This window comes from Poecilia reticulata, linkage group LG12, assembly GCF_000633615.1.
Source record: "Poecilia reticulata strain Guanapo linkage group LG12, Guppy_female_1.0+MT, whole genome shotgun sequence".
NCBI lineage: Eukaryota > Metazoa > Chordata > Actinopteri > Cyprinodontiformes > Poeciliidae > Poecilia > Poecilia reticulata.
The window spans coordinates 4,685,270-4,710,906 of NC_024342.1; the positions used below are offsets into that span (position 1 = coordinate 4,685,270).

The following is a 25,637-nucleotide window of genomic DNA, read 5'->3' on the forward strand; positions in this document are numbered from 1 at the left end:
ACAGAGCTCTGTTAGGTTAAAGCTCATCTTCTGAAGTTGGGATATTTTCCTCCAACAGGTTCCAGAGGAATCACCTCAAACCAGATGTTGGACTGGATTTTATTTCAATGTCATTTGTGAATGTCAGTTTCTCATTTTCAAAAGTGGAGCTATAAAGGTTGAAAAAGGTTATTATTTTGGAGAAAATCTCATCAACATCAATATTTCCACTAAATAAGAGCCAAAAAAATTGTTTGATAAAGGAAATGCCTGTCAGACTCTGAGCCCGACAGCACCAAACTATTTTTTTATATTAGACAATTTAATTTCACACCATGGTTTCTCCAGTGTATTATAGGCCTGGCGGCCCGCCATGCTTTACTAGCGCCACCGCCAGGCTAAGCCTTTTTTGTTAATTTTTTCTTTAGGAAAATAAAATAATTTTTTTTTAAAATGCTTTTTAAAAGCCGGATTGCAAGTGTTTCTGTTGCTCCGAGCGTTTCACCATCAGAGCAGATTTATTCCTAAAACATATGTTTATAGAAGATATATTTATAGTTTATGCATTTAAAGCCGGACCAATCACACCGCTGGCCTCTGCGCGTTGCCTCGCGCGCTGCATCAGCTGGATGTCTAAAGTTAACCTCAGCGCGGATCCCGTGCTCCTCTTTTCACTCAAACAGGACACAGGCTGACCGCTATGGATATTTACATCAACCCCCTGTGAGGAATTATGATTAGTTATGAGGAGTTATTGATTAAGGTAAGAGTTTAAACCCACCGTGTTAACTCTGGTTGCGCAGCTCTACGTGAACCGCAGGAATAACTTGTAGTTGCGCTTTCAGAGGTGCTTTGAGCAGCGCTGAGAATGATGTATATTTGTGAACAAAACATTATGCGGCATTTACATCTCAACACGCTGCCCAGCGTTTGGCCCCGTCTTCCCTGTAAAGTTTAGGTCTGTGTTCCCGGTTAGCCGGTGCGTTAGTGGTTAACGACCCAGCGCTAATCACTCATCGTGCAGGTTTAACCCGGTGAGGAACTTTTGCGCTCTCCTCGCAGTCACGTATCATGCTGATTTTATATTATTTTATTATTATTACTAATATTATTTTTCCGGTTACACTAAACACCAAACCGTATGAAATGTTTTGCCCACTTAGTCGGACAGAGTTAATGTGCGCCAATAGCAAATAGATTTTTAGTGAAATCTAGGTCAGGGGCAGTAGTTTAACTGGCAAACCTAAAAAGCAATAAATTATAACTGCAGCTTACCAATTTGTATTTGTGAACAAACGGAGCTGAAACTCAAAGATTAAACTCACAGCATCAGATGGTTGCTATGGTAACAAACCAATCTGACTATGAATATTGTTCTTTGAACTTCTACAAAGTAAACTTGCCAGCTGCTTAAAATTTTACATATAAATGTTAAATAATTTAAAGTCTTTTAATTTATATATGCTGAAACCATTATGTCAAATTTAGCAGCAACGATAATCTCAATAAACAAATGCTACATTTATATATCTGTGGTCTATGTAAAATATTAGCATTTATGGGGCCCCTGAAGCTCTGGGGGGCCTGATGGAGCCACTGACTTAATTTGTATTTAACAGAAGTGGACATAATTGATATTTATTTTAATTGTATTTTGTGATTGGTTGTTTTTAAGACTAGTTTTGGGTTTATATAGCAGTTCACTGACGATGTTTTCCCATAACATATAATTACCCAGTGATATTTTTACTTTATTGTCTACTTAATATCTTTGAATACAAAAACACAGTGGACCGCCAGTGGACCGCCTCAGCGCCCGACCACCGGGTTTAGCAAGTTTTCAGGGAGAAACCCTGCAAACAATTATTGCGGTAGAAGTCATTTGTTTGTTAAATACTTAATGAAACGTATTTACAGTGTTTGATGTTTGTTGTGATTTATATATACTCACAAAGAACGAGGTAATTAATCCAAGTTTGTCGTTTATTGAATGTTCAGAAACTACAGCGGCTGTGATGCGCCAAGACAAAGACAAACAAAGGTAAAACAACCTGAACAGGTGATCAACTCTAAACCACCCGCACTTTTTTACTCTCCGTCTCTGTCATTTAAACACACCCTTTGCCATGGCAACCTCCTGCGCTCCACAAGCCGACCAGAGATTATGTTAAAAACATGACATTTAATCTGTTACGATATTAGGTTTGCAGGCTTGATATTTATTTTGCAATTATTAATAAGCCTCTCATGAACACAGCGGTGGTTGATTAGTTAATTTTAAACTCCTGCTCTGCTCGTTATTTTGATATTGGAACCGAAACGCACAGAATTGCGCAACATCTTGTTGAAACAATAATCACTGAGATTATTATTGCTGTGGGGTCATTAATTTGAGCACGTTTTGTTGATTTTTTTGTTGTTATTCTTTAATAAAGTTATGAACGTTTTAAGCGAGCCAGAGGTGGACGTGCTGGTCTCAGCCTGCTGGTGGCGTTCAGTTTGTCACCTAATGCCAAAATCGACTCAAAACCTTCCGCGATTATTGTACCGCTGCTCTAACAACGCACAAACAGTTCAGTAACAATATGAAATGGGGGAAAAAAGCTGTTTACCAACTGATTAAGTCGTGTTTGAGATTGTTCTTGAAAAACAAATCAGTCACGGCTGATTAGTGGGTGCACTAACGGCTCACAGTGAACCCATTAATTTTTTACAGCAGACAGCCACTCCCCTCTCTTGCAGGTACTGCGTACCCCCGCTAAATCTTTTAGGGGTACGCAGTATCCTGCCGTACCCCCTTACTTTCACCCCTGGTTATTACCTAATCCAGTTTGCTCGTCCTTTTCAGCTAGACTGAATAAAAAGCTTTTCAGCAGTGAGAACAAAGTCTGATCCATTTTTGTATTTAGCCAAGTTTAATCAAATAAAAGCAGACTTATGTGCCACCAAAGATGGCTACCAGGCATTGCAACCCTGTCCACATCCTATAGTCATTCCCTCCTCTCATTACCATACTTCCTGTCCACTAATGAAGAAAGGACAATAGTTTATAAAAACCTTTTGAAAATAAAGTCACAGTTATTAAAAGATGAACACTTTGTGGCAAAATAGGGATCAATCCATATAGGATGAATGTCCACCAATGAGGGCCATTTGTGCATAAAGTCCTACCTGTACAGTTTTTGGATAGCATGCGCAGAGGTCTTCCTGACGTAAGGGGAAAGGTCAGAGGCCGCCTCCTTGATGGCCAGCATCATGATGGGGACGATAATCGGGACGCGGATGCTGGACAGGACCCTTAAGGCACTGGCTCGGATGAACTGGTTTGGGTCCTGGTGCAGAAATGAAGAAGAAAAGTGAAAACATGCCCGTTGTAATGACTGTGATATTTGAGTCAAGAGGGAAAGAAAAAGTAGAAGTTATTTTTGTTTTTATCTCTCCATTATAGCCTAATACTGTATGTTCTCAAACTGTGGCACAAGAAGCACTGACACCAAGTAGTACCGATCTTGAAATCAGATCTCTACAAGAAAATAGAAGTAAAATGAAGTTGGACAAACAGGAAGTTTTGCGGAAAATAATTCAAGATGGAGCAAAAACTGAAGCAGACAATTGTGGAGAGAGAGAGAAAAAACACTGGTGGAAAGTTAAACTCAGATCAAGAAATGACATCAAATCTCAACTTATCCATTTTTGAAACAAGCAGGATTTATTTCCCTCAATGACCCAGCTGATTAGCATTAGCTAATTTCAGAACATTTTCACCAATTTTAGTGGAGGGTTAGATTTACTAGTGGGCTTCAAACTGCCATGTAATGTTGGGGAATATCGCTGTAACAATAAAAAAACAAATGCTCATCTCATGATAATGGCTCTCTGCACTGTGATGATTGCAAACATGCATAACAAGTAGCTTCTCCAATAGTTTCACCACCTTCTGAATCATGTTTATGCAGCACTAAGCAAAAAGCTGCTGGCATGAATGTGTGATACCTCAATAATTTGCTTAAATTTATATGCAATCCAGGCAGTTCTTTGCTATACTGGTGTGGCAAACATGAGAAATTAATTCCCATGGAGTGGAAATGAGTAAGAATGCGTTCCAAATGGATGCAACACCATTTAGACATTACTTGGCGGCTGAAACACTTTGGATTTATTTCAAAGTTGGAGAATAAAACTCCTATGTTTATAAGGCTTCAGACAAAGAAAAGGCCTCAGATTGGACTATTGTTACCTTGAGGGCCCGTTGAAAGGTGCTTATTGACAACAAAGCCAAGTCCTGTTGCTCCTCTGCGTACCTCACCAGGTAGACGTACACAAGCTTCTTCAGCTGCCCAACACATGAAAGAGAACAAAGAGTTAATTTAGAAAGTTCATGTTTTAAGTCAGAGAAGGAAACAAACTGGTGGTTGGTTGTAAAGTCGCTGAAAAAGCCTTGGACTGGAGTTATCAAATGGAAAATAAGAACAATGATGTATGAGATAAAAAGGACAGCTTTCCTGCAGTTTGTTTTTTATTTTTCACTGGAAGTCCATTTATTCAAAGGGCTGAAAAAAGTGTTGCTATAAAAGGTTTCCCGTCTTCAGAAGTTTGTGGTTTGAGTCAGCCTTGCTCTTCGTTTCTGACAGGAACGCTTGAGATTATGTTTGTCTTGCTTTCCTGACTAGCTCAGATGTCAAAAGGTCGGTCGTCCGTTGATTTGTATCGGCTCCTCAGCTAGGAAAGAAGAATAAAACCAGAGACGCCCCAAAGACCAGGCGGCTGGGAGCTCAAAGATCCAATCTGTTTCAGACCGGCGAGCAGACAACGAGGTCGCGCTGACAACACCGAAACGATTTTAAAAAGCCAGTCCTGGAATGTTGGATGTTCATGCAGATCGCAGGCCGTTTTTTTACATTACAATCACACACAAAGTGCTTTCGGAACACCTTTTCAACCCAGGATTTACGCCTAGTCATCAGCTAAAAAGGTCCTGACCCAGAACGGGAACCTGGAGCCTTTGACCCGCACACAGAAGAAAATCACAGGCTAGTAACTACGAAGTCCGTTCTCACTAAGATTAAGAACGGACGGTGTCATTTTTGTCTTCCAAGTGGATTTTCTAGAAGAATCTAATATGAGAAACAAGCAAATAAAAAAAAATAGGCTAACACATAGAGGACTCGGGTGTTTGCTAACTGCTGCTGGCTAGTCTACAGGAGTTGAGTAAGAGGGCTGCTCTGTGAGGCAGAAGCTTGGAAGTTGCAGCTCTAAGAACGAGCTACGCCTTTTGCAGCGAACGAGAAGAGTTTTGCACAGCTGAATGGTTGCCATGGAGATGAAAGGATTTCTCAAACAAGCATGAACCAATCAAAGCAACACCCCAAGTATGATTTTGATGAGCGAACATTATATAACATGACGTAAAGTGCAAAAAAGTCGATTTTACATAAAACTGCCCCTTTAAACTTTGTAGTCATCGTCTTTGTTTTTCAAACACAGCCCACTCTCACACACAGTGTGACGTCACCTCAGCTCACAGTGAAAACATTTTGTTAGAATATTTAGATTGCTGTTAATTAATTATAGCTCTAAAAGATAAATTAGGATCATTTAAAAATCAGTGTCTGCAAGTCAAAGCTTTACAAAAACAGATTTAAAAATCAGCTTCAAATCTTGTTATGAGCTCCAGAAACAAACCAATGAGACGGAAAAGAGGAAAGAAAAAGTGTGAAAAATGACGACTTGCTTGAGGAATTACTTATCCCATTTATGAGCCGATTTTAGCTGGAGGTCAGGAGAAAGGTTATATTTCAGGTACAATCACAGAGATCTTCAGCCAGTAATCGGGCCTGTGCGTTCCAATCCAGCACGTATTGACCAGCAGCAGAGAACCACAGTTCTCCATCATCATTCTGGTCATTACTGCTGGAATTAATGGCATTACTCACTATAAGAAAGGAGACACAACCCATCTGCCCTCAAGGATCGGCTCCCTTTGATAAAAAAAAAATAACTGGAAAAAAAAATTAAAAAATCTAAAATTTGTCTAAAAAAATGAAACCAAATTTGCTCAATTGTTTGTTTTTTTCCATTATTCTAAATTGGCTTCAAAAAATGTAAACCAATGTTTCTAAATTGGTTTTAAAAAATTTTAAAAATTAAAAAATGTGAAAAAAATTTGAAAAAATTATTTCAATTGGTAAAAAAAAAAAAAACTTTAATTGATTACAAAAAATTTAACCAATCTTTTAAAAATGGTTAAAAAAAGAAGTTTTTAAAAAAAGAAGTTGAACAGCCAATTTAATGTAATGATTTCAGAAAAAAAAATTGTTTCTGAATCAACATCTGACCCTTTCAGGATTAGAAAGACACTGAAAGATTTGCATCTGTTGCACACACACACACACACACACACACTTTTTACTAATAACTATAAATCTAGACCAAAGAAAAAGCAAAACACACAGCTTCAACGTTTGTGGGAATCACAGAGCAGAAATGATAAGAATAAAAATAAAAAGCTTTCATATGAAATCGCAGCAGCTGTCAGCAAACTGCGCTTGCACTCTTCAGGTTGTGCAGTAATTAGTGCGACGCGGTCGCTCGCAAAGATGTGAGGCAGGCGAGTGAGAATGAGGAGGCCATTTTTAGAGACAGACACACACATACCCACTGGAAAGAGCCGGGGAAAGACAAGGGAGGTAAGATGAAGTAAGAAGACCTCACACAACCCTAGCAGCTGGTGCAGACGAGGCAGGAGAGAGAAGATGTGACTGCAGACCGCCTCTGTCCAATTATATCCGCTGGTCTGTCCCCGCTCCCTGCCGCCCAGCTGCTTCGGTGCCATGACTCGTACGCGGCGCCCGGCCTCTGGCCCCCTGCTCACATGCTAGCCCCCTTCGCGCATCGTGATTTATTCTGCTGCTGCTAATCAATATTCACAGGCTCTGGGCATGGACCCCTTTCTGGAACAGCTGCTTAGAGTTCGGTTATTTGCTAAAATCAGCTTCGTGGGGAGGATACCGAGGCCCGTCCTCGGGATGAGAGAAACTCACAACATGCTTGAGTCTTATAACCAAAAAAAAAAAAGAGATTAAACTATGTGTTATCTTTGTGTTTTACAAACTACGCACTACTTTTCAAGTTTAAAAAAAATTTAATTAAAACACATTGAATTTTGTAGTTGTAATTAGTCTTGTCACAATAAACCTTTCTGGACAATAAATTGTCCCGGGAGTTATTGCGATAAACAATATTGTTGCTTTAAGACCATTTTCAAGCAATATAATGAACACATTCTCAAATAAACTTTAAATTCTGATGAACATTTAATACTGGAACTGGAAGACATTTTAAATATCCAAAATAAATAAAACAACAAATAAAATTAATTATGAAGTCTTTGTAAACAAAATTATCCTTCTAAAAACAAAACAAAAAAAAAACAGACCAAAGCACCAGACTGAAGAATTTTAGAAAACTGGATGACAAAAGTCAGAGAGAAAAGAGAAAAACGGCAAACAATGCAAATTAATTTAATTTATCATGCAATTAATTGATTTATTGATTATTGCAAAAGGCCTGGTTGTAATATAAACAAAAGAAAAATCTACAGCAGCCAAACAGACAAACCAAGCTAAATCTGGTTCAATTTGAAACAGAATCAGCTTTTTATAAAATATCCTGATTTAGTTAGGTCATCCACTGCATGGATAATAATAATGCTGCAACTCAATTAAGCCATCCACATGATCCAATTCTTGCTTTATATGAGGAAATTTGTTCCAGCGCCATGCGAGCAGAAACCACGTGGTGAGTCATGCCAACATGAAATGAATCATCTCCTCTCAATGGTGTCATACCTCAATGTTCTTGCTTGCGACATTCTTCACCACCGCCGGAAACAAGTCGGATGCATTTTTCCCCTTAGAAATGAGCTAAAAGGAATACAAATATATAATTATATATACATAGTACTTGTGGTAGTTTTTTTTCTCTAAAAAAGTAAAAACAGCAAATAAATAAGAACAAACTCACTTGAACAATCCTCTTCATGGCCTCCAGTTTGAGGGACTCCTTGTTGCTCTCCAGCATCTCTTTCAGGTCTTCGTTTCTGGGAACAGGAAGACATTTCTGGTCAACGTCTCAGCTGGAACACCGTGTGCACCGTGGCTATTCAACTAATCAGTTTCAAAGTTTCAACTGGGTCAAAGGTGCTGTGAAATCCTCATGTTCTGGACATCTGGATCCATTTCACCCATTACAGCTCCCCCCACCCCGCACGCACACACACACACACACACACACACACACACACACACACACACACACACACACACACACACACACACACACGTTTAGGTGGCCATCTTTGTGGGGACGTACCATTGACTTCCATTCATTTTCTACAGTCTAAACCAGTGTTTCTCAACCCTGGTCCTCACCACCCCCTGTCCTGCATGTTTTAAGTTTTTCCCCTTCTGCTACACACCTGAATTGTGTCTCTCGGTGATTAACAGGCTTCTGCAGAACTTGATGGTCATGCAATCCTTTGAATCAGCTGTTCTGGAATAGAGGCACATCTAAAACATGCAGAGCAGAGCAGGGGGGCGGTGAGGACCAGGGTTAAGAAACACTCGGAACCCATCCAATCACTGAATAGATGCTTAGAACAGATAAATATGTGGATGTGCCAAAACGTTCTCCAGCTAAACAGAAACAAAACTGAAGTTATTATCTTTGGACCTAAAGATGAGCGAACTAGAATCAATGCACAGCTTCAGTTATTACAACTAAAAACCAGCGATCAGGCCCGAAACCTGGGAGTAGTGATGGACTCTGACCTGAACCTTCAGAGCCACATTAAGACATTCACAAAGTCGGCCTTCTATCACCTGAAGAACATCTCTAGGATTAGAGGACTTATGTCTCAGCACGATCTAGAGAAACTCATCCATGCGTTTATCTTTAGCCGCATTGATTACTGCAACAGCGTCTTCACAGGTCTGACTAATAAATCAATCAAACAGCTGCAGCTGATCCAGAATGCTGCTGCTCGGGTTCTCACTAAAACCAGGAAGATAGAGCACATAACACCAGTTTTAAAGTCCCTACACTGGCTCCCTGTAGCTCAGAGAATAGACTTTAAAATACTGATGTTAGTTTATAAATCACTGAACGGTTTAGCACCACAATACCTTAAAGATCTGTTATTACTGTACCAACCGTCTAGACCCCTCAGATCTTCTGGTTCTGGTTCTGCTCTGCATCCCCAGAACCAGAACCAGACGAGGAGAAGCAGCATTCAGTTTCTATGCACCACAGATTTGGAACAAACTTCCAGAAAACTGTAAAACAGCTGAAACACTGGGTGCTTTTAAATCTCAACTTAAAACTCACCTGTTTAGAGTTGCTTATGGCTAAATTAGGATTAGAGTGCGGGTTTTGATGTCTTCCATCTTTTTATGTCTTTAATGTTTTTAATTTCTTCTTCTTTCTTTTCGACGTTTTAATGATGTAATGTTTTTTGTTTTTTTTATTTTTTTTTTAATCTCTCCCTTTCTCACTGATTATTTCTGTTTTTATTATGTAAAGCACTTTGAAATGCCTTGCTGCTGAAATGTGCTATACAAATAAAATTTGATTGATTGATTGACTGGTCTAAATCTTACCATTACGTATCTAACCCTAACCAAAACTCAATTCACACCTTAGACCTAAATCTAACCCCCTGACCAAGAAACAGCGTTTCTCCTTATGGCGACCACACAGGTCCCCATAACGTCGGATACATCAAGAAAATGGTCCACACACACACGCAAAGGTAACGCTGCACAACAGCAGCACAGTCTGAAAACAACGCTGTCCTCGGAAAAAGATGATTTAAACCGGCTCATTGTTGACATGACGACAATGATCATGTTTTAGGAAGCTAACAGGCCAAGTCACAATGGTTGTTCTCAGTGTCCCATGCGGAGAACAGCAGGACATTGTTACCAGTCAACTGTTTCAGCGAACTCTCAGACAGTTCCCATGTCAAGCATTGTTACGTTTTATTGAGGCTAATTGATGCAAAACTCTGCAGATGCCTTGATTTCACCTCATTTCATTCCACCTATTCAGTCTAATTCTATTTTTTGTGCTCTGAGCAACTTCGTGCTTTTTCTTTCTTTTAACAATATATTTAGAATTCCCAATTACTTTCTGTACAATTCAAAAGAAAGTTTATTCACATTTTATCCATTTTTTTCCACTTCTGATACAGATATCCAAGGTGTAGAATCAGCCGATACCAATTTGATACAAAAACAATGCTGAATTGATTTAAAATTTATCCTTTTTTTTTAAGCAGACATAAATATGCTGAATTACACATTTATTTGATAACTTTGTACCAGTGCAGCATGTTTAAATTTACCAACAGCTTCACAAGCTTGGTCAAACATGTAAAAACTTTCATTTGTTCAGTCACTGCAGCTGAAAGAGTAACAGCCAATGTAAAATAAATAATAAAGAAAGTGAAGGACACGGGTTGAAAACCTTGAATAAACTGCAACAAACCTTCATTCAGATGGTCCAACAAGTGAAATTAGGAATTCTGAACAAAGTGTAAGATAGTAAAACATGACGTCGCTCAGAGCACAAAGCATAGAATTAGACTGAATATCTGATCTTATGAATTGGACACATTCATGGAAACCTGATTTTTTTTTCAATATCTGGACCAATACAGATATCAGTATCAGATTGGTGCATCTCTAGTTTCACACATAAACGCAGTGATTTAAATATTTCTGCTCCACACCGCTTCAAACCACCTAGTCGTCGTTTTAATTCTCCTAATGTTTTTCTGTCTACTTCATCTGGCTCAGTAACCAAGCAGAAATCTCTTCTCAGACAACGGCCTTACTGCTGTACCCGGCTTTGAGATTCTCCCTGGGTTTACCGCCGGCGGTGGCGTGCGTCAGGGCCTGCTCCTCCTGAGTGAGCTCAGGCTTCAGAGTGAGCTGCAAGCTCTCGGCGGACACCAGTACCGTCCTCATAGCCCCTGCCACCTCCGAACGCAGTGACGAGAAACCGCCGTTCATCCTGGACCGTCTTCTGACGGAAAATCCACAAACGTTTGTTTCTTCTTCAGGTTCAGAATGAAGTCGTCATTTTTTGCCAAAGCCAGACACTGCTGGGAAAACACCCCAAGACAGGCTGCATAGACTTTGTCATTCACTTCTCTCTTCCTCTTCTGTTGTGCAAAAAAAAAGAAAGAAAGTCACAAGATGCCCCCTTTAACTCGCTAACGGCTGGTCATCCTTATGCCTGAGGACAGGGTTTGTTCACGTTCTCTCCTCCTGCTGCTGCTGGATGGACGTCATTCGACTGTTTCTGCTCCCTGCTGGCACATGTGGCCCTGGCTGCCTCACCTGCCTCCTGGCTTTGTGTGCGACTCAACAGCACTTCCCTCTAGGGGAAAAAGGAGGGCCTTATCTTGACTGGTGGGTAAACATAGAGCCACTTTTCCTCTGCTACCGCCGTACGATAAACCACTTTTGGACCGACACGGCCGGGGTCTGCATGCCCTGCCAAGTTTGGCAGGCGAGGCCAACAGGACAGGCCTTTAATTAAAGATAGCCGAGCCAGGATGAATGTGAGGAAATAGCCTTGAAGACGTGGAGTACAAAAGAAGGGAGGTTCTTTTTTTAATATTGTAAATGTAGAAATCTGGCTTATGACAAATTTAGTTTTGGCCCATTTGAAACCCGTATTGTTTTCTTTGAAGGGATGGATTGACAGTTTTTGGTTGATGTGTTATGCGTTTTCAGTCCACGTAGTATCATTTAATAGCACAAACAGGTAATTACTTCACCTTCAGTGATTATAAAAACAATGCATATATCAAATATGACTTAAAAGAAATTTGACGCCTTGAAATTGGGCCCCCGTCTCTTTAAGAAGCCCCTGCTATTTCCAATACTCAGCACTTCATCACACAACAAACCTATATTACGCATTTACAAATATTCGTTAGAGCACCAGAAATAGTTCGTATAATGAGCTCAGTAGATGCACTAGGTGTTTGGTAATTGCTGCTGCTAGTCCGAAGGAGCTGTGTGTGGGAGGTGCGTAGCAAGGCTGCTTTGTGATGTGGAAGCTCTGCTTTTATAAACTCGAATGGTTGAACTAAAGGATTTCTCAAACATGCATGTAAGAATCAAAGCAGCACTCCAGGTATATTTTTGATGAGGGAATAACAATATACAATGATCAATAGCTTAAAAAAAAAGTTGATTTTACATAGTACTGCCCATTTAAAGTATATTTTTTGAAAGTCTGTAATGTAACATTCTTTTCCTAATACAGGGTTTAATATAATGTCTTCCCACCTTTTGCGAATATAACAGCTTCCACTCTTCTGGAACGACATTTCATAAGCTTAGGGAATGTATCTGTGGGAACTTTTGTTCACTCTTTCAGCGTCACTATTCATACGCATGATGAACTCTGTTTTGACACATTATTCATATCTTGTACTTTTCTTCTCAGTCTCTTAGCTCGTCAAGAGACATTACACTTCTGCAGATTTGTTGCTGAGGTTTAAAGACAAAATATAAAAAATAAATAAGTAAAAAGTTCTCTTATCACACACACCTTGGATAACTTAAATCTGCAGCTCTCTTCACTAATGTGTTTGATTTTAAAAGTAACGGATACAAAAGCTGATTCAGATTGTGATTTGCTGACCTCTGGTGGTCGTTTTCTGACCTAAAATGTTAAAAACAAAAAAAACTTCCAACATGCTAACTGTAGCCTCCTTTATACCAAACTAAATTGAAGAATAAGCAATGTGAAAAGTTTTGCAACTAGAAAAGGTGTTTGACATTCTTATCACATCTTTGCTCCAACAGTCACAGTTTGCAAAACTGCAAAATTATATCAGAATGTAATTGGGAAAACAGTATGTTTTCTACAGCTCACGCTAGAAATGTGTAGTAAAATTCTGCTTTTTAATGATTGACTTTGAAAGATTAAAAGCATAACCATTGTAAAAAAAAAAAAAAAATGCATGACAAAGTTACACACCGACGTGAAGATTAGGCAAACGACCTACAAACAAGGAGCAAAAAATGACAAAGAAAATCAAAAACATTAAACTAATAAAAGCACATTTGATAGAGGGACGCACAGATCAAGTTTTTTTCTGGCCACTTCAAATTTCAAGCTCAATTCCTGTTTTTTTTTTGTTACTTCAAGAACTCAAACAGAAAATATAACATAAAATTTAAATAATACAAACTTCTCTTTTACATCAAAGCTTGTCCCTAAGGTAGGCATTTACTGCATCATTTATTGTGACAAATTTCTTGTAAAAATTTTGATTTATGGCAATAAATTCCAATTAATAATGCTTGGGGGATGAGGGGACTAAAACTGACTGTATTGTTGGAATCATTTTCTCCATCTTTTCATGAGGGCATCAATAGCTTCCAAAAAATTGTATAGGATGACTAAAGTGATAAAAATAACAATCAGCTCCATATGAATTAGACCATTTCAAACATCTTTCAAAAGCGGCATTGTGCGACTTTGATTGCTGTGCCCATAGGCGTAGGAAGAGGGGGGAACGGGGGGACATGTCCCCCCCAATATTGGAGACAGTCACATTCGTCCCCCCCAATAATTTCACCGCAGTTGCGAAGAATTTTTAAATCTTCCACTCGCACGCTTTTATTTTGAAGGCGCACAACAACGCATTCAGCAGAGCGCTTCCTCCCCATCCCCCTCTGAACGGCTCAGAGTAAAGGCAGCAACAGACGGAGTCAGAGAAACTCCGTTTGAATGAAGTAAACGATCTGTCAGGAATGTTGCCATGAATATCGCTCGTTTATAACATCTTACTTTCATATATAGAACTAAATCTTTTTGGTTAAGCGGTTTTAATTCTGGGATAGTCACATGTTCAAAATTTTACTGCCAACTTTGATTAAAAGTTAGCTAGTCTAGTCACAATGATTTAGAATGAGACTGAAACAGCAGCGAAATGAGCCTTTTTATTATGTAAGCAACACCTGATCGTACTGACCACTTAACATGTATTTATATTATTTAGATATTTAGGAGAACAGCAGTGCTAGAATGATGAAGAAAGGTGAGGAAGCTCTGGTGAGGTCTTCATTTAGTTTATTGAAATATGCATCAACTGTTTTTAATTTTAAAATAAACTAAATTATTTTATTATGAGAGGAGCAGGTCAGGGAAGACTTAGGAGAGCCAGGTGGAGTTTCAGAGTGAAGATATAAAAATTATATTAATTTCAGTAAAACCAGAAAGGAGAACAGGTGAAGACTGATGTCAGGTTGATTTCTTTCAACGTTTCAATATTTCTTTCATTGTTTCCACACTATAAGGGTAATGGTTAGGAGACAATAAAAAAAGTGCTTGAGGAGAGGTTTAAAAATAAATTAGTGAAATTTTTTGCTACACAGTAAATAGTGTGTAGCACTCTATTTACTGTGCTACAGTAAATAGCACAGTAAATATTTACTGTATAGTGCAAATATTGTATAATAATAATGTATAATAATATACATTATTATTATACATCTCAATAATGTGTACATTATTGAGATGTATAATAATGTATACATATGAAAATTAAGTTGTTTAAATTCTCATTCTGTATGATAAAAACATACTTTTTATATTTAGTTCCAGTGTTGTAGTACTCGAGATCGGTCTTGGTCTCGAGAAAATTTTTTGATGGTCTCGGTCTTGTCTCGGACTCGACCGCATTTGGTCTTGGTCGCTGAGGACTCGGCATTTTATTTCAAGACCAGTCGAGACCGCAACTGTGAAAATGTCACTAAACATGCAGCATATTATCCAATTCATTTGTTAACATATGCAAAACGCACCGATTAAAATCCAACCAAAAACGTGACTTGCCAATTACACGTTTATGTTCCTCCCTTCCCCCCTCACCTTTTACTCGCACGCGGCGCTCCAAGACATGCGCAGTGGTTTTCTCTCAGCAGCAGAAGATCTGTCTAATAGTCAGCAATAGAATAACGCTGCATAAATCATAAGAAATCCGATGGCCACAGCTAACTCAGCAGCGCTTCGCTTTCACAGACGGTGGGGACAACGTCTAACTTTTTTCGTCACTTAGAAAAGTATCTCAAAGAAAGGTAAGCTCCGTTGACGTGGTGTTAGTAAAGCTAGCTGTACAGAGACACATAAGAATTGTGATGAAAAAAAGTTGTCACTCACTGCTCTGAATCATTGTGCGGAGGTGTTGACTGACTTGTCACACATATGAGACAACGCTGTGTCCAAAAGTCTGCAATGTAGTGATGCGACATTCAGGAGCAGTACAATTCTTCTGCACGGGTCTTTACTCATTGGATAGGACTGGAGTGTTTCCGAGAGCCTATCAGATTACCATACGCTATCAGAATAGCATACATCAGAGGTTCCCAAACTGTGGGGCGCGCCCCCCAGGGGGTTTGCGCCGTGCCATTGCAGGGGGGGTGCAGGAAGCCGTTTGGATTAAAAAGAAAAACAAAAAAACATGAATACTATATGTCTGTTATTCCTGTCAATTTGATACAGTAGGGGCTTCCACACTTCCCATATCTGTGTCCTCTGTCACTTTTATCAGCGGTTAAAACTTTAATCCGTTGTTAACATGTGGTAATCAGTTTTTCGGAGCCTCCTTTAAACGCAACATGAGCGCTACGACGCTGGGTTTACACCTGTGCGGCAGCGAAGGAGACCTGCTGCTGCTGTGCGAAGCTGCACAGGTGTGTTAGAATCATGGCAGCAAACCAGCAAAACGCAAAGAACTTTTCACAGTTTTCCCCCCAAACTAATAGACTGTTTAGTAAAGCTGCTTGATGCAGGTAAAGTCAGCTAAAAGATGACTAGCTAGCTAATATGAATACATCACTTTAAGCTTAACAAGTAGCTTATAGGCTAAGTTGTTGTCCATGTTCAGCTACATAGATTCATTTTGCCCCTGAAAAAGTCAATGCCCCCCTCAAAAATACATCGTTCAACCACACAGCTATTTGTAGCGGGTTGCAAAAAATGTTTGGAAACCACTGGGGTTTCCAAACATCGGATCGGATCGTAGCAAAGCAGAACAAAGAGTTTGGTAAATTTAATATTGGTTAAATTTATTAAGTATTTAATATCTATGTGTTTTTATGGGAATATGGATCTTTCAGATCAATTTGAGAAGTAATTTTGATCATATTTCACATTTTATCATATCATGTATAGCGTGGCGCTGGTCTTTGTCTTGACTTGGTCTCGGACCCTAAAAGTCTTGGTCTTGTCTCGGTCTCGATACACTATGGTCTTGGTCTTGTCTTGGTCTCGGGTTAGGTCAGTGGTTCTTAACCTTTTTTGAGGTACCGAACCCCCCAGTTGCGACTAAGGAGCAGATTTAGACTATAGAATGTGGTAAAAACTGTGGGCTTTGCTGAAGTAATTAAAGACAAAAGTTCAAATCCATGCTGAGAGTGGAACTCCTTCAATCAGTGCTCCTCCGCAGCCCTGATTGGCTAAGCAATGTAATATGATTCTCTGGAGCAAGTGATGGCAAAGCGGGGCGTCATCACGACTTTACACAAGTGTGTATAACACCGCGGCAGAGGCTCCGCCGAACCCCTGAGACCGACTCATCGAGCCCCTGGGGTTCGATCGAACCCAGGTTAAGAACCACTGGGTTTGGTGGACTTGACCACAACACTGTTTAGTTCACATTCTGACACTGTACATTACTGTAGTGTCTGTTGTAAATCCATGAATCCATGCAGGAACATCAGGCTGTAGAGACTCAGAGGGAGGCAGAGACAGAAACGCATATCTGTATACATTTCAGTTAAATGTTTGCGGCTGAAAATGACAGGAGAAAAAAAACTTTTAGGCTTTTTGCTTTAGCATTTTTATGGCTCATGTTTGGTAAGTTACTGAATGCAGAGCTGGAAAGTGAGACTGAGTTTACAGTGAGGAGCTAAAGTGTCTGTTAGATGTGAAAAGTATCATTTTTTATTTATTTTGTAGATCAAACTGTTGATGTAGAGAGTTGTTCAAGAAGAACAAAACTTGTTTTTTAGATTTTATTTTTGTTGGTCATACTGCTGTATTGAGTTTAAAACTGTCGAGTCCTATTTTATGAGCCGTTTTCTACTTTGGTTTTAGAAAGAGGTAGAACCTGTTCAATTACCAGTCAATTTATATCCGTGCATTTTGACAAATAATCAAATGTCTTTTGGCCAATAACATATTTCAGAATCTGGTAGCCTGTCTGTGCTACCAGAGTGTGTAGCTTGCTAGTTGTGAGGCAAATGCTAAAGTGAATGTTCATCCTGGAATGACCGTCATTGTACTATGCATAATTTTAATCTGATTATTGGATTGTTAATAGTAACATTTTAGAATACTTGTTACTGAAACAAGGGTCAGATTAGACTAACGCATTACTGATGTGTTGATGGCACAATAGATTATGACATTTCTGCTCAAGCTATTTACTGATCTGTCAGGATTCCGATATGCGTCCCCCCCAATGACAGACTAGTTCCTACGCCCTTGGCTGTGCCTTAAAAAAAACAACTGAAAAGAAGGGATAGTATTTTTATTATTATCACGATAAACATCAACCAAAAATATCGTGATGAAATTTGAAGCCCATATCGCCAACCCCGAATTCTTAACTATTTGCAGTCAAATTTGGAAAAACTAAAACCGTTTGCGCAACAGCATAACAGAGTATACATACAAAACGGTGACATGTACTACATTATTATTTTATTGGAGTCAGCTGAAGTTAAAGGGGTGTAGTTGGAGCTCACATGACAAGTCAAAGGTCCTTAATGATGGTGTGCAACAAGGAATGCTAGCAAGTCTTTCAGAGGCTGCTGGCCGCAAACAGCTGCATGGCGTCGACCACAAACCTGTTCACTCAAAAGCTCGGAAGTATTTGATAGCGAAACATATGGAGTTGACTTACTTCTTAAAGTCGGTGCTGAAAAGTCCAAAGGCAGCCCCGCCGCTGGAGGAGGTGGCGGTGGTCTCCTGCCCCGCTTCCACCGCAGCCTCCGCGCCTCCTTGCTGGTCGTTGTACAGAGCTGTAGTCGACATGACTTCGCTTCTAAAACTGCAGGCCCCAGAGGAAAACTGACTCCGCGTATGTTCGGAGCGGTAAACGTCGCGTTACCTTGTCAAGAAAAACGTCACCGTAGTGTCTTTTTTTTAAGTTCCTGCAGAGCTAAACTTCTTCCAGATTTTTCACAACTTTTTTACACGCAGAAGCGGAAGTGTGAGTTGGACAAGTTGGCGTCACATGACTGGGCTTCAGCTGCAGGGCGGCCATAGATATACAACAACTAGAGCCTGATGCAGGCGAACCAAGTGTGTTTTCAGTTTTTTAAATGAAAAACCCTCTGACATAAAAACATTCAGAGAAATAATTAAAACTCGTTCAAATCAAAATGAAATTGATCAAAGTTGGGGGAAAAAATATTTCATTTGACCGTGAAATGAAAAAAAAAACATTTTTAATTTGTGAAATTTGTCAAGTATAATTCCAATGCAAATTTCACAGTTTAAAATGATTACAACTTGAAGCCATTGTACTAAAATTACAAAATCAAAAAGTAAACAATTTACTGGATAAAATTGCCAGAATATTCAGTTCAACCATAATTTATTGATTCCGAAGCGACCATTTGAGTTATGTCTTTTTTTTTACATAGTTCAAATGATATCTATGGCTATGGTTATGTAAAAATTATGTTTTTTTTCATTTCATGTTTATTAATAACAAGCACAATTGTGTTTTCCTTATGTTAAGTAGAGCAACTGCAAGAAAACAAGTAGCAGCGAAACCATGCTCTACAAATATAATTATAGAAAAACATGGTTTTTTCAGTCTGTCAATTAAAACAGTCTAGTTAGCGATGGCCCCACCTTTAAACTTCTCACATTCCTAACGTGTAGATCTATGGCTGAAACGCCACGAGTTCGCCTGTTACTTGGGAAGCAACAAAGAGAACAAAATGCACAAATGTCGTAGGGAGCTATTCTACCAAGTGCCTTTCATGCCATCTTTGCTGAAATAATTAACTGGTTAAGTAACAATGTATCATTTGATTTGCAACATTTGTTATAAAAATGTTACTGTTCGTGTCATTTCTTATCCCCGCCCAGTGACTCTGCTTGGTCAAAGCTCATTGATCAAAAATACATTCTTACAAATTAATTACTGACTCATTTGAGTAAACATTAACAAATGTATCTGTGTATATTTTTTCATCTTTGCCATCAGCAGTAAGTTAATAAACTTTCCAGATTCAAGAGGTTTTGAATAATACAATTAAAATCTGAAATATTTCCAAATTAAGAAGCAGACTTCGCTGCTTTTTTTTTTTCATGCTACTGGGAATTACATAATGCGCAAGAATCGCATCCTATTATGAGAACGCTCTTAGTGAATACTTTTTCCGTTCGTGTTTCTCCTCTGTGACGTTTTTGCACTTCCGCCTGACGTGTCCTCGTGTCGCGCTTGATCCGGTGTTCTCCTCCAGGATACTGTTTCTGGGACCGGTCAACATTTTCCCTCACCTCCACCTGTCAGCTGTTTCGTCGGCTGCCTCAGAGCCACTTCACCCGGCTTTCACGTTTAAATATTACCAGAACCACTAACACATTAGACGGACGTGGACGGAACCGACGTGAAGCTGTCCATTCAGCGGAAGAATGTCCGACTTCGACAGCAACCCATTCGCGGACCAGGACTTTAGCAACCCGTTTCAGGTACCACTGGCTGGCTAAGTTAGCTGCTGTAGCGTTAGCCGCTGTATTCATACAACATTTATAGCAACTACATGGCGACACGTAAGACGGGAGGAAAATTTGGCACCGACTGGGTTCTGTGAAGGGACTGGAATAGAACTACTTGAATTTGAAGCTTTATAGGAAATATAGAAATATAAAGCAGGTGTTAGCGCTAACTCAGACCGCAGCATCAACAGGTATATATATACGCATTTAGGTTTTCACGTTTGACTTGATTCATTTAATTTATACACTGAATCATATGTTTATATAGAAGCTTAACAAGATATTAAAAAGTTGAGCGATAAGCAGGAACTCAAAACAAAGCAGAGCTATGAGAGCATCTCGTCTTTTTATCAAAATGTATACAAAGAAGATGTATACATCGTCTTTGCACGGCTTGCGTTTGATCAGGTGCACTTTGACCTCTTAACCTCCTACCGTCCCTATAAATCATATCTGATGGTGCAAACATGCACAAATGGGCATCAATTGTTGGTTGGGGATGTTTTTGGTTAAAAAGAAATTTATGACTGATTTAAGGAGAGGGCAGATTCCTAAAAGGGCTCCCACCCAGGGCCGGATTTAAAAGGATAAGGGCACCTGGGCTAGAGTTAGTTTTGGTGCCCTGTCCAAAAATAAATAAATAAAGCATTTTACTTATGCAAAGTACTGTGCACCAATAGATAGACTTCTACATTAGCAGGTTTGAAACGTCCCATGTAAAGATGGTTGGTCCCAAAAAGAAAATTATAGCTTCCGAATTTTCAAACATACATGTATAATATATGTATTATTACACATCCACATTTGTAAAGAATGTGGATGTGGAAAAATGAAGTCGGCGGCTGCTTACCGTAGTTGCTAGACCTGTTGTGGCTCAATATTTTCCATATATTAGGCGCACCGGATTATAAGGTGCACTGTCGTCTTTACAGGAAATTGAAGGTTTTTAGGTGCGCCTTTTAGTGTGGAAAATGCGGTACTCTTATTGAAAATGAATAACTTTGAGTCTTATTCCCTCAGTAAAACCATACACATGGAACAGTGTTCAGGGTTTCCCCCAGAAAACCTGTTAAGCCCGGTGGTCGGGGCGTCAAGTCGGTTCACCGGCGGTGCACCGTGTTTTTGTATTAAAAGATGTTAAGTTGACAGGAAATGTAAAAGTATTACTGTGCAATTATATGTTACGGGAAAAGATCTCTAGTGAAATGCTATTTAAATAAACAACTAGTCTAAAAACAACAAATTTGCACATCTGTTTAATCCAAATTAAGTCAGTGGCTCCATCAGGCCCCGAAGGGCTTCAGGGCCCCCATAAATGCTAATAATTTAAAACAGACCATAGATATATAACTGTAACACTTGTTTATTGAGATTATCAATGCTGTTAAATTTTATTCAATTGTTTAGGCATACATAAATTAAATTATTTTAAATTGTTAAACATTTTATATACAAGATTTTAAGGAGCTGGCAAGTTTACTTAGTAAATCTTCAAAGAACAATATTCATAGTTAGATTGTTTTGTTACCATAGCAACAATTTGATGATGTGAGTTTAATCTTTGAATTTACAAATACAAATTAGTAAACTTCGATAATAACTTATTGCTTTTTAGGCTGGCCAATTAAACTACTCCCTTCTGCCATATTTCACTAAATCTAACACAGAAGCTGTTAGAGGTGCTGATATTGTTTAGCAACAAAAGGGGCCCCTAAGTCAGATTCTGCTCCAGGCCTCACACAGCCTTGGACAGGCCCTGTAATCTGCTGCACTACGCAGAGATGCGCAACAAACGGGAGATTTCATTCAATGCTGCTAATGTGGCTTCAGTAGCTCTTCCATTTCGTGTCTGTTGAGTTTTTAATAAGCGTCACAGAAACTATTCTGGTTGTCGAGTTTATGGGACGAGTTTCTCAGATCTCCGTGTGGCCGCGCGTATTAACTCTAAGTAAACAACGCATTTGATATGGTTTGATGCATCGTGTAACCGGAAAAATACTACCAAGAATAATAAAATATAAAATCAGCGTGATGCCTGACTCCGAGAAGAGCGTTAAAGCTCCTCAGCGGGCTGAACCTGCATGATGAGGTTAGCGCTGCTCGTTATCCACAAACGCTCCGGCCAACCGGGACCATAAACTTTACAGGGAAGACAGACACAGAGCCACATGCTGGGCAGCGCGTTGAGATGTAAGCACCGCATATAATTGTTCATTCACAAAGATAAATCATTCTCACTGCTCCACAACGCGACCTCTGAATTCGCTACAAGTTATTCCTGCGGTTCACATTGAGCTGCGCAACCAGAGCTAACGCGGCGGGCTTTAAACTCTTACCTAGAATTCTCTAAAGGATCATAATTCCTCAAAGTAGGTTGATGTAAATATCCATACAGGTCAGCCTGTGTCCAGTTTGAGTGAAAGGAGGCGCGCCATCCGCGCTGAAGTAAAGCAGCGGCGATTCAAAGCGCAGAGGCGCCAGCTGTGTGATTAGTACGCACGCTGTCGGGTTTAAATGCATCAACTATAAGCCTATCTATTATAAACCTGTCCTTTAGGAATAAATCTGCTCTGCTAGTGAAATGCTAAAAGATAAAGAGACGCTTGCAGCCCGGCTTTTTAAAAAAAACGATTCGATTATTATATATTTTTCTTTTTTTTCCTAGAAACGTAAACAGCAACGCTTAGCCTGGCGACGGGGCTAGTAAAGCATGGCGGTCCGCCAGGCTTATAATACACTGGGGGAAACCCTGGTGTTGTAGTATTCATGACCTTGTAGAGCTTATGTGTGGGTAAAGCAGTAAAATGTGTAAACTTACTATCTTCTTCGCAGTATCATCACGGTGTGTAATATTGCTTTTGAACAAGAACTGCTTGCTCGTTTTGTAGAATCTTATACTTTATTGCATGCAAATTATGGATTCCAACAATACTAAATAAAAAAAGAAAAGAAGGAAATGGTGTTTAGTTGAAATAAATATAACATTATTAGCCCATATTATTGCCATTGCATTTTGGATCCTGGTGCCTTTCTATAACAGAGGTCACAGCCAACAACGTGGAAAAACTTTGGATTCTTCGGACACTTTTCCCACATCTGTTGTTTTTAGGGAAGACACAATGTTTGGCTGCCTCTCTAACATAACTGAACATGTACTAGATAGTTATGATAGTAATTATAATGATCAAATTAGTTCACATAATCATCTAACCTAATTCCTTTTTAACAGAAGAAGTTGCTTTTGAGTTTTGTCTGGTTTTAGATTGTCATTGTATGGTAATCTAAAGTATCAGTGTAATCACACACACAAAAAAAATCTATTAAAAACCTGAAACATCATCAGATTGCTTTCATTATAAACAAAATTAGCAATTATTCCTACTGCCTCATAAATATTATGAACATGATATGGATAATTACAACTGTAAGAATTTAAATTATAGCACGTGTTATAATGTAGAAGTAAGAGAATAAACAACACTAAATTTAGCAGTTTACTATGCAGAATATAGTTTCATTTTACTGTTTTGCTCTTTATAGAGTAACTCTGAGGTTTAGCTTTTAGCTTGTTGCTTATAACGGTGTTACCTTGTCATGAGATGGGTGGCTCTCCCTTCGTTTTCCCTGCATAGCTCTTTTGATTTTTCACTATTATAAATATTTCAAAAATATCCTGATTTGTGTTTCTTGTATAGGTAAAGGAAAAGTGTACTATCCATACTTCAGCCAGCTGGCCAGCAGTGCACATCTCCATCCTGTCTCATTAAATTAAACTTAAAACCAGAAGAGTGGAAGAATAGGCCTGTCATGATAACAAATTTTGCTGGACGATAAATTGTCCTAGAAGCTATTGGGATAAATGATAATATTGTTCTTTTCAGACCATTTTCAAGTAATGTAATGCAAGAACACATTCTCAAATATCAGTAAATATTAAATTGTAATGGATATTTAAACACTGGAACTGGAAAACATTTTAAATATCCAAAATAGATAAGCAAAACAACAGAAACAGCAAATGGAATGATGAAGACTCTGTAAACAAAATTGTCCTTAAACAACATGAGCTAGTTGAGACTAAATCACCAGACTGAAGACTTTTTGCCATTCCAGTTTTTTATATAAAGAGAGAAAACATTTGAAAAAAAAAACAAAAAACGATAAATCATGTAAATGGAAATTATTGAGTTCAATTTAATTTACCATGCCGTTTATTGATTTATTGCTTACTGCAACACACTGATGAACGGAAAATATTTGAAGACTTTTGTAACCGTGACATGATTTTCAGCTTTGAAAATTAATAGAATGTCGTCATCATCATCCGATGATGACCACATCATTCGTCATCATCGAATGATGGGTGATGATGACGAATGATGGGTACATTTTACTGGATAAATTAATGATTTACCCAGTAAATCACTAATTTCCTTCATTTCCCGATCCTGCGCTCTGCTGCCTCATGTCGGTCATCTGCTGGCTAACGCCATTACGCTCGGAGCAATCATCAATACTTCATGGAATCATATGGTGGCGTTATTGGCGACATATGGGACGAATTGACCCTCTGGTCTTTGACTGTTTTGTCCCATTTCTCAGAAAATAGGCTAATTAGAGTCTGTCAGATCTTTTTTTTTTTATGATGGAGATATCACATCACAACTCAGCGGCTTGCTCGGATCCAGGATATGGTAGAAATGCTTCTACATTAAAATCTGTCTCCATTGTTTCATGCAGCAGGCAGAGCGTGCCAGGTGATGATGTTCCAAAAGAAAAAAAAACACAGTTAATTTGCTTTGGGTGTGCGGAGCCAGGCAGTAGGACAGCATTAAATTTTAAACGCAGTGTACACTGAAAAATTAACGACAGCGCTCCGGTGACGCCTCATTTGCATGCATGCGGCAGCGGAATAGCTGCTGCGAGACATTCAAGAGTCCGGGAGAGACGGGACTGGGTAAGGCTGGCACTTCAGGAATAACCCAGATTGGATGTTTGTCTCCAGCAGCCATTTGAGTGACACTAGCGCGAGGCTAACCGGCAGCTCATGGTAAGCTAATTATGAAACAGGACGGTGACGATATAAATTCAACTGTTGCGTGCGGGGACGAATATTTTTAATGCAATTACATGATTACTAGGGCTGTGCGATGTGGTTTAAAAATAAAGTCTTTCATTTTGTCAAATCATTTCCGGTTTTAATTAATTTTTGTTTGTTTCTGTTTTGGGGACCCGGTACCTGTGACGCACGCGTCTGTGGGTCGCGCGCCTTACTCCTGCACCTCCGCCTTATCATTTTACCAAACGATAAAGTCTTAAAATTATGTGAAAAAAAATTATTTTGAGGGGGAAAACCCCCTCCGTTATCAGGAGCTCCTCAGTTCTGTTGTTTGTTCTTCGAAATAGATTCGTTTTCAGAATCGTTTCGAAGTTCTGCTACTGATAATTCAATGCTAATGTGTTAAACATTTCAATATTTCTATTTAGTATTAACGGTGAAATCTATGCATAAGTATAACTTGACAAGAACCTCAACATTCTTCATTAAATTTGTTTTTATTTTTTGTGTGTTGGTCTCCTAAAATTACTACATTATTCTTCTAATTTTACAAAGGTATTTGTGTAATACGAATTTATTCATGTTATAAAAAAACAAGAAATCTAATATACCATCATAGAGTTTACATGATTTGAAAGTCCAAATAGAAGCTGTAAAAGATGCTTGCCAAAGAACATGTTTGGCCAAATTGCGATTTTCCAAAAATGAAATCTTCAAAAAGCAAAATTTCGATTTATTGGTTAAATCAGATTTTTGCCCTGCCCTAAAAAAA

At 39.0% G+C, this 25,637-nt stretch overlaps 2 protein-coding genes across 6 annotated transcripts in view; one reads left to right on the forward strand and one right to left on the reverse strand.

The window, feature by feature from the left end:
* Positions 1-18,309, reverse strand: part of ap3b1a (adaptor related protein complex 3 subunit beta 1a) — a 68,696-nt gene extending 50,387 nt beyond the window's left edge. For 2 of the 4 annotated variants that reach the window (XM_008423416.2, XM_008423413.1), the window contains exons 1-5: positions 17,975-18,309; positions 8,002-8,077; positions 7,827-7,901; positions 4,217-4,312; positions 3,151-3,311 (exon numbers count right to left, since the gene is read on the reverse strand). In XM_008423416.2, coding sequence (XP_008421638.1) covers positions 3,151-3,311; positions 4,217-4,312; positions 7,827-7,901; positions 8,002-8,077; positions 17,975-18,105 — 539 coding nt within the window. In that variant the 5' untranslated portion in view covers positions 18,106-18,309. Of the gene's footprint in view, positions 1-3,150; positions 3,312-4,216; positions 4,313-7,826; positions 7,902-8,001; positions 8,078-10,881; positions 11,315-17,974 lie in introns of those variants that run through there. The other 2 variants (XM_008423412.2, XM_008423414.2) reach the window with 2 other exon arrangements.
* A 1,148-nt stretch (positions 18,310-19,457) lies between these two features.
* Positions 19,458-25,637, forward strand: part of LOC103473303 (secretory carrier-associated membrane protein 1) — a 14,088-nt gene continuing 7,908 nt past the window's right edge. The window contains exon 1 of one of the 2 annotated variants that reach the window (XM_008423417.2): positions 19,458-19,779. In XM_008423417.2, the coding sequence (XP_008421639.1) occupies positions 19,723-19,779 (57 nt within the window). In that variant the 5' untranslated portion in view covers positions 19,458-19,722. Of the gene's footprint in view, positions 19,780-24,526; positions 24,857-25,637 lie in introns of those variants that run through there. The other variant, XM_008423418.2, reaches the window with a different exon arrangement.